Source organism: Lipotes vexillifer, unplaced genomic scaffold, assembly GCF_000442215.2.
Source record: "Lipotes vexillifer unplaced genomic scaffold, Lipotes_vexillifer_v1.1 scaffold893, whole genome shotgun sequence".
NCBI lineage: Eukaryota > Metazoa > Chordata > Mammalia > Artiodactyla > Lipotidae > Lipotes > Lipotes vexillifer.
In genome coordinates, this window is record NW_006780223.1 from 131,060 (window position 1) to 146,527 (window position 15,468).

At 33.2% G+C, this 15,468-nt stretch overlaps 1 protein-coding gene across 1 annotated transcript in view; it reads right to left on the minus strand.

Annotated features, from left to right (window-relative positions):
• Positions 1–15,468, minus strand: part of CPEB2 (cytoplasmic polyadenylation element binding protein 2) — a 63,467-nt gene that overhangs the window by 27,939 nt on the left and 20,060 nt on the right. The window contains exon 6 of the mRNA XM_007453352.1: positions 5,121–5,171. Coding sequence (XP_007453414.1) covers positions 5,121–5,171 — 51 coding nt within the window. The remainder of the gene's footprint in view (positions 1–5,120; positions 5,172–15,468) is intronic.

Consider the following 15,468-nt stretch of genomic DNA (forward strand, 5'->3'; position numbering starts at 1 on the left):
CACCATGCTAAGCAGTGGTATGTGTACTCACTTTTTCTACCAATATTTCTATGTGAATTTCAGGGATATGTCCCACTGCAACTGAATCAGAATTATCAGAAATCCTCAGTGAGAAAGAAAAATCATTAAATGTCTAGTATTCATTATGTTTTAATTAAAAGAGACTTTTTAAAACAATATGTTCCTCCCAAACTCATTTAGAATATGATTTAGAAAAAAAGCAAATAATTTGTTGTATAAAACACTGTATTTATAATATTAAATTTCAGTTACATAAATTTATGAAGCCTTAGAAAAAGTGAGGAATTGGCTATTTAACATACATGTGTATATATATATATTATGCATGTGTGTTAAAATATATATTACACACACACACACACACACACACACACATTTCTTTGTTTTAAATGAAGGTAATAAGAACGATGTGAGAAAAGCCTGAAGACCTTTCTTATACAACGGACTTTACATTTTGGTCCTGGATTACCAATGATCTTATTTAGATTCTAACCCATATCTACTAAAAAAGAAACAGGATAATTCTAACATTCTCCTTAGGACCTTTGTGCCCTTATATATTGACTCTTAGCTATAGTTTGTGGTACCTGAATTACTGCAGCTGGAGGAAGGGATAGGTAAACATACCAAATCAGCTGGAAATATTTAAAGGTTAAAGTTCTCTTGGTGTGAAACTAGTGACATTCTTATTTTTTGCTCTAAAAAAGCCAAAACCAGGGAGAGAAATATCCCTCCCAAATCATAATCTTTTTCAAGATCCAAAATAAATCTGCTGCTATCTACTTTACTTCCATCAGCATAAAAAAAAGAACTGATTGCATACTCAAGTTTCCTATTTTCATAACTTAATACACTTAAAACAATTTCATTACTGAGTAAATTTTCTTAATTAAAAGATACACATAACTTCCTCCCAAAGTAAAGCAAGCTCTTGATTACAAACATGGCTGTATGTGGCTAATCACGACAAATTTGAATTTCAAACCAGCTTGCTAATGCCACCCCTTCCCCATACTTCTGCTCTATCTGTTCTCCTTTTGAAAAATCATATGTACTAATAAAAATGTAAGCTATTTTCCTTGGGAGACATGTGAAGGGAGTACAGTAATTCCTACAGTAATAGAAACAAATACTCAAATACATCATTTTGTATTGCTCCTTACTTCTATGGAAAACAGGGTGTTTTTCAAAAGTTTGTACTTTGTTTTTTTACTATTGATAATTAAAAGTATAAGATTTATATACTTAGAAACATTAAAGCCGTCATTCTAACATCAGAGAGTAAAACCTTTGGTTTTTAGACAATCTACCCATTCCTATATAATGTGACTTCCCTAAAGTACTTCTGGATGTTAAATTTGGACTCTTCTACAAAATTTGAATTATTCAATAGTGGCAGTGTCCACTAGTCAATTTAGCTGGATTTCTAATTGAACTGAGGAACATGGTCTGTTCAGAAGTAGGAGCCTATTTGCAGTTACATTTCTATGGCATTTTTTATTGTTAAGATTAAAAAAAAATCTAATATAACAATTTCATGAGACATACAGGTGTGGGATTATAACTTTTTCTATATCTGAGTAAACAGAGGCTCAGAGTTAAAGGATGTCCGGGGTAGTTCATAGATTTACCTATTTTGACCAACTTCCTGACCTTTATTCCAGTCCCTGTTTATCCCTTATAGGAGTATTTACATGTTTAGCCATAATGCTAATTGATTAGAAAGGTAGAATCACAAAATCTTTACAATGTTTGCCTTATCTTCATAACAACTATACTCATATTTATGTATTAGTTTTTAATGGACTCAATGAAGCCTAGCACCACTGTAACATCACAGATTTCTGCCAGTTCTGTATTTTCTAAGGAACATTCTTAAGCTGTAATAGTCATGTGTTTATTTTAATGTGTATTTGTGCACCATCAAAAATCATCTTAGGTACCACAAGGGGCAAGTGTACCACACTTTAGAAAACACTGCTTGAGAAGTCATTTTACTTTTATTGACTCAAATTTTGTCCCTAAATAGCTTCTTCCAAATGGTTCTAGTGTGGCTTTTTGAAATAACATAAAACAAGCCTTCTTTGTCCACTACACATAACATTCTTCAGTTGAAAATATCAGTTTTGTCTTCTCTTAATTTTATATTCTCCAAACAGATCCAACTCCATCTATTCACAAGACATGACTTTTACTCTTTCAGAGTCATTTTTGTCACTGTTCATCACCCATTGCCACAACAAACTTTGACTTTCAGTAACTGTTCTAAATATGGTACATGAATGAATTCACTCACTTCTCACACGATCCCCCTGAGGCAGGCAGCATGCTGCCTCTCTTTTACACATGAGGACTCTTGAGTCAAAGGGAAGCTGCCCAAGGTCACACAGCTAGAAATAGCAAACTTGGGTGTAAACCCAGATAGTCTGGCTCCAGAGTCTGTGATGCTAGCCACTATGAACTACTGCTAAACCACCACACAAAAGAAATACTGATGTATAATTTATTACCAATATTGATTTTCAAAGTCCATAATATTAGCTATGCTTGTTGGTTAAGTAATACAACTTACTTAATCAATTGCCTAATAGTGAGTGAAATCTGTAACAAACTGAAAAGAGCAACAACTTAAAAAGCAGGTCTATGTGCCGAGATGCTATAATTTCTTTAATCAGTCAATAATATTTAATAATAATTTAGTATAGGCAGAGGTTTGGTATTAACATCATTTAATTCTCACTTCTTTCTTCAATAACCTTGATGTCTACAAAAATTATCTAAATCCTTAATATTCAAATACTTTCTTACCCTATAAATATACCCAATTTCCGCTCTTTCTCTCCCTCTTAACCAATGATCCCAAGTGAGTGGTTTTTTTTCTCTTTGGATCAAATTGTTTCTACTGGCCGAAACACTTTGATGTCCTAGTTTCATTACAATTTTTCTCCCCTAGTCCCTTGCCAGAAGAAGTTCAGAATTTCCAGGATGGCTTTTACTGTACTGAGTATGTACTATAGCCCTAAAATGGCATTCTGTGAAAAATGCTCACATAATGAAAAAACAGATTTGTCCACAGATGCAACTCTTGCCTGCCTTAATTTTATATTCTCCAAACAGATCCAATTTCTTCATCTATTCACAGGACATGATTTTTACTCTTTCAAAGTCATTTTGAAAATATGACTTTGAAAATATATATTTAATAAAATATGCTTTTGTCTACTATGTTATGAAACACTTTCAACGTAACATCTAGATTATTTATAAAGGCTTTAGACAACTGATAAAGTCATTTAGTTTAACAATCAGTGCAACCAAAAAGTATAAGCTGTAAAAATAGTGTGGCTACAAAGCTCTGCTCACACAGAACCAACACATTCTACTGTGATTACGATATACTTCTGAATCATCCTAGTTTAACTATGTATTCAGCAGTCTAAGAACATCTGTGAATGATCTAACAAATTATCTCATACAGTACTTTCCTTCAGATGGATTTTAACAGAATACGTGAAACATATGCAAATTCAAATTTTTCAACTAAATTGCTTTTTTTAGAAGTTAAAATAGAAATGTGAATGATCTTTATTTACCATATAGACTGTTCCAAAAGAAAAGAATTTAAGGAACTCAGGATCAATATATTAAAAATTTATCATTACCTAAAGCTATCATTATTTTATAAATCAAGCCCTGAGAGTAATAAAGATTATGACCTATTTTCTGTTTTGTAAACTCAATTTCTACAGTCTAATTTTTAGTCACAGATTTAGAGTTCAGAGACCAGCTACTTAAATGATATATTTTTTTAATTGGTAGAAAAAAGAAGTCCTGGAATGTAATTTCTAGTGCCTTTCTGGTCAAAGTCTATGGAAACACCAAAATTCCCAAACTTCATAAATGTGGACTACTAGACCACTGTAAGGTCTAGCCTGAACACTGCCTCAGCCTAGAGTGCAGTCTGGCCCCATTGTTAATACCTTGACAATTCTACATCTAACCATCTTTGAAGATCCTTACTAATAGTTAATCCAGTGCTTAGACTAGGCTGGCATGTGGTGGGTGACAATACAGAAGGGTCAAATGCTGAATGAAACAATTTAGCACCTCACTTAATGCTTTGCGTCTTCAATTTTTCTCTCATTCCAAAATCCTATCTACCCTGACAATCTCCTAGGTAGCCTAGACTTTATTCCTATCTTTTCATCTTTACTTAATATTAGTTTTTACTTAACACTAGAGTTCACATGGTCTAGCTTTACACTGGCTGTTTTTTCAGCCTTTGTTTTTCAATTTCATTGCCATGTTTTTTCAACAAAGCTTTAGCTGAAAAAGAAGTGCCAAGCCATTCTAGTAATTAATTATGCTATCTTTACCAATCCTTCTTCATCCTACTTCCCTCTCCTCAGACCCGCCCTCTGATTTAAAAATACCTTTGTGAAGGATATTTTAATCCTGCATGTCTACTCCCACAGTCATGGACGTGCTAGGTACTGTGACTCTGAATGCAATGTTTGCCCCACAGAAAGAAAACAACTTTAATGAAAGTTTATTTATTCTTTTCCACCAGAATAAAGTTCACTGTGTAAACTTTCTAGCTAGAATAAATTAAGTTGGTGTGACTCCCATAATTATAGAATCACCAGTATATTCCTTAGGTGAACATAAACACAAGTACTATAATAAGTAACAAGCTCTATGCACTTTGCAAACATTATCTCATTTAAATTTCATAATGAACCTTTAGACCGTTACTCCCATTTCACAGATGGGAAACGAAGGCTCACGGAAGTTACTTGACCAAGTTAATACAATAAACTGGAAAGCCGATATTCAAACTCAGGACTGTCTCCAAAGTCATGATCATTGAATTAAATCATACTGTCACAAATACACTTTAATGACTGCTTTGCCAGTGAGAATACACTCAAACTACTAATTCTGCTTTCTGTACAGGAAGAGTTGTAGCTTTATTTTTATACTGAATACTTATAAAATGATTAACTTGTGTATATGGGGAAGGTTTAGAGAAACATGTATTCATTCATCTTTATTTATATAAATCAATTGGAAACATAAAATGTTGTTATAAAACTTACCATTTAACATCAACAGATTGTCAGTTCCTAGATGTGGATAGCTCAATCGACCTTTAAAAAAGACAGGAAAGGGAAGTTTGAAGATTATGGAACTGTTTGAAAAGCAAAAAAATGGAAGGGGAGTAAGGGGGAGAAATTTATTGAGCACAGTACAGTTCTTAAGGAATAAAAAATTAATGTTTTGCTCAAATTGTATTAACTAAAACTGTCTTTGAAAATTGAAAACAAAAAGAAACAGTTAACTTTAGTTCTTAGAATAAAAGAGCACAATGTGATTTGGGAGCAATGCTTATAGAATAAAGCCTAATTGGTTTTTTTTTAATGTGAAAATGATGTAGGTATCCTAGTCTTTCAAACTTAATATAGGATGTGAAATTTAAAAAAAAAATTTCAAGTCTGTTTGTAATTTTTGCTAAAGATCTCTTTTCCCAAAAATGATATTTGAAGGAAAGAAACTTACATTCTTAAATAAAAAAACAAAATATCATAATAAAAAATAAGCCCCCCAAACTTATCACAACTTGCTATTGAATTCAATATGATTTTATCAGTTTCATTTAAAAAAAGAAGTTTAATAAAACCACCTTAGGGCTTCCCTGGTGGTGCAGTGGTTGAGAGTCCGCCTGCTGATGCAGGGGACACGGGTTCGTGCCCCGGTCCAGGAAGATCCCACATGCCGCGGAGCGGCTGGGCCCGTGAGCCATGGCCGCTGAGCCTGCGCGTCCGGAGCCTGTGCTCCGCAACGGAAGAGGCCACTACAGTGAGAGGCCCATGTACCGCAAAACAAAAAAAAACATCTTAAATGCTTTATTACAAATGATTTTGGAAATTTAACTTGTTCAAAGTTTATAAATGTCATAAAAATATAAAAAATGAAAATATTAAAGCTGAAGAGCACAGTACTTCTGAGTCATCCTTCATTAGAAGTTTTGCATTTACTAAAATGCAGAAGGGACAGTAGCACTACATACTGCTGTGGAAGAGGAAAAAGGTATGCATGAACAAACTGTGGTTTATCCAGCAGTTTTACATCATAACACTTATTTGATTAAATGCCAATAGTGAGAATGATCATTGTTCATAGTCCATTAAAATACAGGATTTTCCTCTAATGCCTGAATCTCTGATAGTCTATTAGAAAGGTACATTAAAATCCACTTAGAAAACTTCTAAAAATTAAATATCTGTGAAATTGCATTTCAGCAACCTTTAGCACAGCCCTCTAAAAAGACAATATGATAGTATGTAATGCACTGACACCAGAGGGGGGGACCAATAAATATCTGAATGGATTTGACATGATTAGTAAGGAGTAGAGATTAACTGCATCTACCCTTACCACTTTAGCAAGTACTTTATACACTAAGCGTCCTTTCCAAAATATCCCATGCAAAACAGATATTTTCTATTGGCTTTTAATTATGAAGCTAAAGAATTTGATTATCTCCAGTGCAAGAGCCAAGTGGCAAAGATAAGCTAATTTTGACATTCAAATAGATAGCTATGTATGTGTGTGTGTGTGTGTATATATATATATATATATATATATATATATACACTTATACATACACACACACTTCATCTGAGCTCTAATTTAACTACACATTTTGTTTTCAGACTCAACATAGTTAAAGTAAATGTTTCTGTCCTTCAAAGGACAATTTACCACCTCTCATTTACTCCTAAGTTTCATGCAGCATGATATTAGTTAACTAAATGACCTCTTAAATAAAGCTGTCATACTCTAAAAAAGCTTACTGTTGTGATACTTTAGTATGGAGTAAGAAATAGAATAGTATGCACAAAAGGCACAAGACAGAAAGAATTAGGAAGCAGAGCTTTCTTAAACTGGATTTCAACAGCATGTACTTTGTCTGAAGGATCATAGTTTATTTTGGAAATATGCTATTTCTAAACATCTTGTTGCAGCTGACCAAATTTACAGAACAACTTAAAGCCATGAAAAAAATCACTGTTATTTCTTCCTTGAGATTGAAAATCAAAATCCCTACAAAAGTGGCAACCTGTATTGCTCTTATCAGTGTAACAAGTTCATTAAGTCTTGAATACTGATAGTGCAGGATGCTGAGGATACACATATGAGTGAGATACAGTCTCTGCTTATGATGTGGTAGGAGAGACAGACACAAATATGCAACTTCAATAAACTCTGCCAAGTGTGAAGAGTTATGTACAGTATGCTATATTAAAAAACACAAAGGAGTACTTAACCAAGCCCAGGGATTCAAGTAAGACTTCCAAGAAAAGTAAATTAAGCAAAGCCTTAAGACTAGTTCCACTTCAAAATACACTCAACTTTCAACTGCCACATAATTATCTTCTAAAAGGTTCACTGTTCACTTTATTTGTCCTAAGACACAGGTAACAAGATATTTTCATTACTAAGTTTTTTGACTTCTGGTCTCTGAATGGACTTAAAAGGCACACCTTATGTGGAAAGTTCAAAAGACAGGTATCTATTTGCAAATGGATATACATCTGTAAATATGTTCTAAAATACAATTCTCCAAAGAAGAAAATCTCTCAGTATAACTAATGAAATATTCCAAAATGAAATAAGCAAATTTAGACTGTTTTAAAATTACCCAATTACTTTTCCTCTACTACAGTGAAATACTAATACATCTTTACAAGTCAACTTTCACAGCTGTATTTTACATGGGATAGTATTAAAATTACTTTAATTAAGAACCTGCCAATTGGTAGTAATAACTAATACTGGAGGGCTTATGATGTGCCAGGAGCTTTTCTAAGTTCTTTACAACCAATTATGTAACCCTCATAATAATCCTGTGAGTTAGGTACTATTATCTTCCCACTTTAAGATAAACTTTGCCATAAGAGGTTAAATAGCTTGCCCAAGGTTACCCCACTGGCAGGTGGCACTGGCAGAATTCGAATCAGGCAGATTAGCTCCATACTTAGTCACTATCTCATAATGACTTCCTAGCTAATAAAATAACCTGGAGAAAAGTATGCATGGTTGGTTGTAGGGTAAATTCATCCATTAAAAATATTCACAGAATGATTTGTAGCATAATAACTAACTTATACTTTAATATAGAAAAGAAAAATAGAAAAAAGCCACATTGCTATAAAACCAATTTCTCCCTATTATCTAAGGGCCTGTAGCACAGACCGGTAGTTGTAGACTAACACCTGTTTCTGTCGATACTAGGACACCCAAATGGACAGACACAGGGCTGCCCAGAGTAAAAAAGTAAATTTCCCAGCCTTTCTTGTAGTTAAGTATGCCGATGTGTTTAAGATGTGGCCAACAGGATGTAAAACAAAATTGGTAAGTGAAGTTTCTGGAAGGTATCCTTAAAAGGGAACATCTTCCCCCTTTCTTTTACCTTTTCTCCTGCTTGTCGGAATGCAGAAGCAACGGCTCAACTGAATCAGCCATCTTAGATCCTGAGGCAGAAGCTGGGTGTGAAGGATAGCAGAACAACAAGACAGAAGGACCCTAGATCCATGAAAATCACAGTACTGCTTCTAGGAGTGTGACGTTTATGTAAAAGAAAAAAACTTCTATGTTGTTTAAGCTGCGTATGAGTTTTCTGTCATACCAGAAGAAACTAACCTTACAAATAAAGTCCTCTAGTAATGAGTTTGGGCAAATTGAATTTTAGGTAACTGTGCTATTATTTATTATTGTGAAAATATGATAAAGTATAATAATTTAATGGTGGTTTTAACATATCTATAAGTAATGGGTATACACTACCTCTTGGTACTTTTTCTTTTATATTAAAATACTATAAAATAAACAATTTTGAAAAATATGTATTTATTCTTAGGTGTCAGTGAATAACTAGAGGACCTACAGTCTCAAAAATTGTCTTATTAGTCTATTATAATTTTAATATGCATAATACATATATAAAAAGACAATTCATGTTAGCCATTTCAGATGCATATTAGAGCATCAAAAAACACTGAGAAATATGACAACTGCATACAACTTACCAATTGTAAAGACAAATTACCAGTTACTAAAATTTTAACAAAGCAGTATTTAAAGACCTGCAATAAGTTAAGCCAATATTAGACTACTCACATATACACATTTATTGATATATATCAACATATGAGTTCTTGCTCTAAACTACTTACTAGCAATAAAAATAACTTACCAAATAGTGATAAAATTATAACATTTCTTATTTCACTTTTTCCTTGGATTTAAACATTCTTTTAAGTTACAGAAATATGAATTGGAAAGGATAAAATGAAGCAATCACTTCCTCAACATCTCTTAATGTTTGTGTATTCTCAAATTTAAAGCGTCTAGTTAACAAGAAGATATCCATTTGTTGAAGTATCATCTTATTTCCTTTCCCAGATACCATATTCTCTTGGTTTTCCTCTATCAGCAGCCACTCCTGAAGTCTGCTTTGCTATATCCTCTTCCTCTTTTCAACCTTTAAATGCTAAAGCCCCAATGTTCACTCCTTGGACTTCTCTTTCTACACTGCATCTCTATGTGATATTATCTACTACCAAAACTTCATATGTCATCTCCAAGCAGATGACTGCAACTGCAACTCTCTACCTCAACTCCATATTTCCCCAGATCAGTATATAGCACTTTTTTCCATTAGTTTGTTCATCCCAAAACCTTGGGTTACCTTTACTCCTCACTCTGTCTAATCTGTGTATAAATCTGTCAACTGTTCTATTATCAACATACAGATCAACCTGATTGCTTTTCACCAGCTCCTTCACTGTCTCCCTGGCCCAAGCCATCCCCATCTCTTCAGACTGCCAGAATAACCTGTCTAGTCTCCATTCAGCAGTCTGTGTGATCCTTTTAAAACCTAAGTCAGCTCATGTTGTTTTACTGCTTAAAACCCTCTCACACTTAGAATAAATATCTGGCCCCTCATGCTCTACCATTCTAACCACATTGGCTTCTGCTATTATGTAAACGTATCAGGCATATTCCCATGTCAGGTTCCGTATTATTTCCTCTCCTTTCTGTTTGAAATGCATTTGCCTAGATATGACAAAAGCTTGCATCTCTCACTTCAGTTAGGTCTTTAAGAGATGCCATCCTGTTTAAAACAGCAGCTTCTTTCTTTCTCTATTCCCTTGACACTGTATTTCTTCCTTCATAGCACTGATTCCTGTTGTCTCTATCCTTCATTCAAACAGATGCATAAGGGCAGGACTTTGTCTTTTTTTGTCTTTTTTATTCCCTACTCTAGTACCTAAAACAGAGCTTAGTACATAACAGACTCAAATATTTATTAAAGGGATGAATGAAATAGCTCATTCTGTTATGTGAACCATAAGCTCAGTCTAAAGCACAGTACCTAAATATATGTTTGTATGTGGGGCATGGAAAGAACATTGTCTCAGTGAATGGAAAAATCACAGAACAAGCTTTTATCAGTTCATTTCTAAACCCCTTAAATATGGGGAGGGGAGGGAAAAAGACAAGTCTTGCTTTTTGCTCTTTGCCAAGATTAATTTTTCCCTTCTCCACGACTGTTTTCTTTTTCTTAATGAATACATCCAAAAAATGATCTCCAAAGCCCCAATATTCACAGTTAATGATGCCTCATTATTGATGAGAAAATTGCTGAAGAACAATGCCACACATTCTGCCAACTCCCTTTAACAGGGAAAAAAAAACATTTAAATCACATATTAGAATCATAAAGAGTTTGAGTTAGAACGTTAAACCAACTAGTAAGAGAGGCAGTATGGTGTGGTGGTTAAAAGCACAAACTCAAGAGCTATTAAATTCTACCACTTACTAGCACTGAAGCTTAGACAATTATTATTAGTAAGCCACCACAGTCATCCAACTGTAAATTAAGGGTAAATATCTACCTTTAGTCGTGAGAATTAAATAAGTTAATACATACATGTAGAGTCCTCAGAACAGTGCTTGGCATATAACAAGTGCTCAATAAATGATATGCTATATACTGTATACATATATTAAACACACACACCCTCAAATGAAAAACTCTAATATGAAAAATTCCTTTTTATATGCTTTAAATAAAGCATTGCTCCCACTGGTTTGGTACACTCTTCTCATATTTTTTTCATTATCTACGTTTCACCTTTACTTTGAAATCTCATTAGAAAAAAAGAAAATGGTTCATAGGAAGCCTGGTAAAAGCCACTCAGAATGTGGTCATTACCAACCTTGAATAAATAACTCCAATCTCTGCTCAGATCCTACGGGTAGGACAGTCATTCCTGACCTCACTCCCAAATCTCAATGCATGCCTCATAAAAGCCTACGAATAAGATCATACAAATGTAGAAAATACCCTTAGATCCAGATCACAAGAAAGCAACAGAATCATTCCTTAACTACATCTAATAAAAGCCATCAATCTACTTTAGTTTCCAGGAAAATTAATCAAGTTAACTAACTCTTAATTCAGGATCTCATCATAATTTTTTCACCTAATAATTATTTATAACTTTTTAAACTTTTATCCAATTAATACCAGAAAATATATTAAGGAACACCAAGGAACATAGAATATCAAAACGTTTATTTCAAGTAAAGTAGAACCACAAAGAAAGACAAAAAAACACAAAAGGCTAAACCAAAGCCATTAATCATCTGGTAAGATAATGTATTATCGTAAAATTACTTCAATAAAACTGGTACTAACTGATATATGCAATTAATGTTAAAATCAAGTTGCACTAATGGTCACAAAACTTTAAACTGTAAAAGGGTTTACTAACAAAAATAATATTAAGAATAACCAATGGGCAATCAAACATCATCAGTGGCAGTATAAACTGGCATAAAACTTAAAAATAAGTTGCAATATACATCTAGAGCCTCAAAAACAAATGTATTAAATCACTGAGTTTTATTTAAAAATTGAAATACCTATATGTCCAACTATAGGGGAATGGTTATACAAACTATTTTACATGTGTGTAAATAATTTTAAAAGTTCTAAACAAATAATGATAAAAAATTATTGTGGAAAAATGTTTAATCATTCAGCCAATAATTTATTGAGCCCCTTCTGTTTGCTTGGCACTAAAACAGATGCTGATTAAAAATAAAGCAAAAACAGAAGTGGTCATTGCTCCCATGACACACTATCATGTGAAAAGTTCTATACACTGAAAAAAACAAAACAAAACAAAACTGACTGAATCAAAAATAAATGAGAAAGGTGCTCAAATTAAAAACAAATATAGTTCCTTAACAATCTTTACCAAAGTAACCTACTATTGACTATAGTGTTAGGGAGGCTTCACTAAGGAGGTAAGTGGACTAGGGGTTACAGAGACTTCCAGCTGAACATGGAGGACTGAACACATGCCCATCTCTGCTGCTTTCTAAAACCACTAAAATGACAGCACATTAGAACAAAGGGAATGGGAAAAGATCACAGAAGAATCATATCAACATTTTCAAAAGCTGTGAACATGAATGTGTGAGTGGTAGTTTACTTTGGAGACCAGAAATCATTGAAAGCACTGAAAGCAAAACTGGTGTGTGCCTGGGGAAGATTATCAACAAACAAGCCATTTACTATAGGAGAAACCTGGAAAGGTTCAGAAATAAGAAGCTGTGGTTATCACTGAGAGTAGCTATGAGTAGAACTGAAAACAGGAAGGCTGATGGTTGCTTGTCAGTTTCTGCATGAACCAGAGAGACACGCAGCCCCTTCTTTGGCTCTTCTAAGAAGGCTAGTAGTAGACAGGCCTTCAGCTCCCAGGCAGAAGAATGGAAGACATACATCCAGGTTCATTCCACAGACCAAAAGAAAAGACATGAATACAAACATTGTGATAGTTCCAATGACTGACTTACAGTAAGGCTCGCTAGATTATAAGCCCTAATTACATACACAGTTTCCAATCACCATTTTTGTCTTATCTTTAAAAATGAATGGACAGCAAAGGATCATAAGATATTTGACAACAGCCTCCAGCATGAGAAAACAAACAAATAGAAAAGAGGAACTTAAAAGAAGCATAGACAATACAAGGAAATGGAAAAATAATCTTCAAAACTATAATACAGTGTTTAAAGATAAATACTCCAGAGAAATAAGATCAAAGAATAAAAATAGGAACGTTTTCAGAATTTTTTAAAGAGGGTCTTAAAAGTTGTTCAGAGAAAAATTTTAAAATAAAAAAATCAGTAGAAGGGTTGAAAGTAAGAGATGAGGAAACCTTTCCAAAAGCAAAACAACAGATAAAGCAATGGAAATTAGAAAAGCAAATGATGCGTATAGGAGGCTTAATATTTCAAGAACAGGAATTTCAGAAAGAGGTAACATAAAAAATAGAAGGGAAGAAATTATCAAAGAAATATGGAAAATTTCCAAGAACTGAAGGAAATTAATCTCTTAAATAGGATGGCTCAATGAATGCGCAGTGCAAGAAATAAAACAATGAAATGGAAGGAAGGAAGGAAAGATGGAAGAAAGGAAAGAAGACAAGGGAAGAAGACAGGTAGGTAAACCCTTCCCCACCACCATACATTGGAAGACCCACATTCAGTATTATAAAATTTCAGAACCACAGGCATGAAAATATTCTAAAAGCTTCCAGTAAAAAAAGCAAAAATTAAAAAACAGAAAACAAGACAATCAATCAATCATACAAATGAACAGGTTTTATAATGGTATTATATTTACAGTAGCCCTGGAAGTAATGAAGCATTGCTTTCAATATTCTAAATTACTAATATATAATTCCACACCAGCCTATCATCTTATGTAGGTAGAATAAACATGTTTTCATACATACAAGTCTCAAAATTTATATCCCATCTGAAGGAAGGTTCTGTAAGACAGGCCCAATAAAACAAAGGCATAAACCATTAAGAAAGCACATGGAGATCAGGACATGAATTCCAAAGGAAAAAGGAATCCCTGGGATTAGGGAAGTCCCAAAATGACAGTTACGGTGGGCTACAAGGATACCTACAACGGCAGGAAAAAAAAAAAAAATCAATCTAAATGACTATTTGATGTTTTTACATGTATTGAGAGAAGCTTCAGTGTTCTATAAATATATTTTGGGATGAATTAGTGACTAGTACTTAGAAAACTAACCAAACAAACCAAGAGAGACGATGATTAATTCCAGGAAAAAGAAAGTTATATGAAAAAGAAAATGTTATAGTACAAAACATATGAAGTGCACCTATGAATAATATCTGTATTATCATAGTAAATATACCCTCTAATTTAAACAAAAGTGGTCCTAAAATAATTTTGAGAGGACAGAGCAGGGAAAACTTTGGGGTATGGGTAAGTTAAAGTAGATAGTCAAAAGATAATACCTAAAATGTAGGAAAAATAAAGCATACACCACTTAATATTTACAAATAATTACATGAAGAATTGGTAAAATAAAGTTGAAAGTGGCTACATCTAGGAAACAGGAATCAGAAGTAAACAGAGAAGAATGAGGGAAAAGACCTCTATTTTTAGCTCTGTAAGTCTTATGGCACTATTTCACTTTTTAATCTATGTACATATATTTTTCTTAACTAATTTTTTAAGAGCTAACCCAGTTGGAGGGAAGGTAAACACTGGAATATCTCAAATATCTTATGCTTATATATTTAAAAAGAAAAGACTAGAAAAATTTTACACCAAAAATATCAAACATGGTTACTTTAGCTTGTGGAACTATTGATGATTTCAAAACTTTTTTTTTCCGAGTTTTTCCAAATTTCTTTTAATGAATACATACTACTTTTTGTAATAAGAAAAACATTTTCAAAAGGATAAAGTCCTATACGCTGGAGGAAAAACCTTCATTAGAGATTCTCAGATCCTTTTCAAATACCATAAGCAGCTAAAATTCATAGGCCTAGTTATTACATATACTTGCTTTTATCACTACAAGTTCTATATAGAAAGTATTCTTTCTGTTTTTATTTTCAATTTAAAAATAAGAGTTACAAGCCCATGTTTAAAGTTCTAAGAAAGATGCTTTGTGTGAATAACAAGCTTTTAATGAACACATATATTCCCTGAATAAATAAATGTGATTTTTAAGAAAATTCATTGTCATTTCTGTGTGATGGGTTTAAGTTTTTAAAAAAGGAACTGCAGTCTGATGTAACTCAGATCATTTAGCTGAATATTCAAAGATGATTGGAAGAAATAACAACTATACTCTAAATTTAATAATATTTTTGCTAATTAAGACACATATCTAAAAAGCAATAAAAATTTAAAATCTCTATCCATGATACCATATTTCAAATAAGTCTTCTAAAACAAGAACTTTTACAGCCACGCTTTCAAAATTTCCTTTTCAATCTGCAGGCATTACGACAGAAGGTAAACTCTTGTAAATC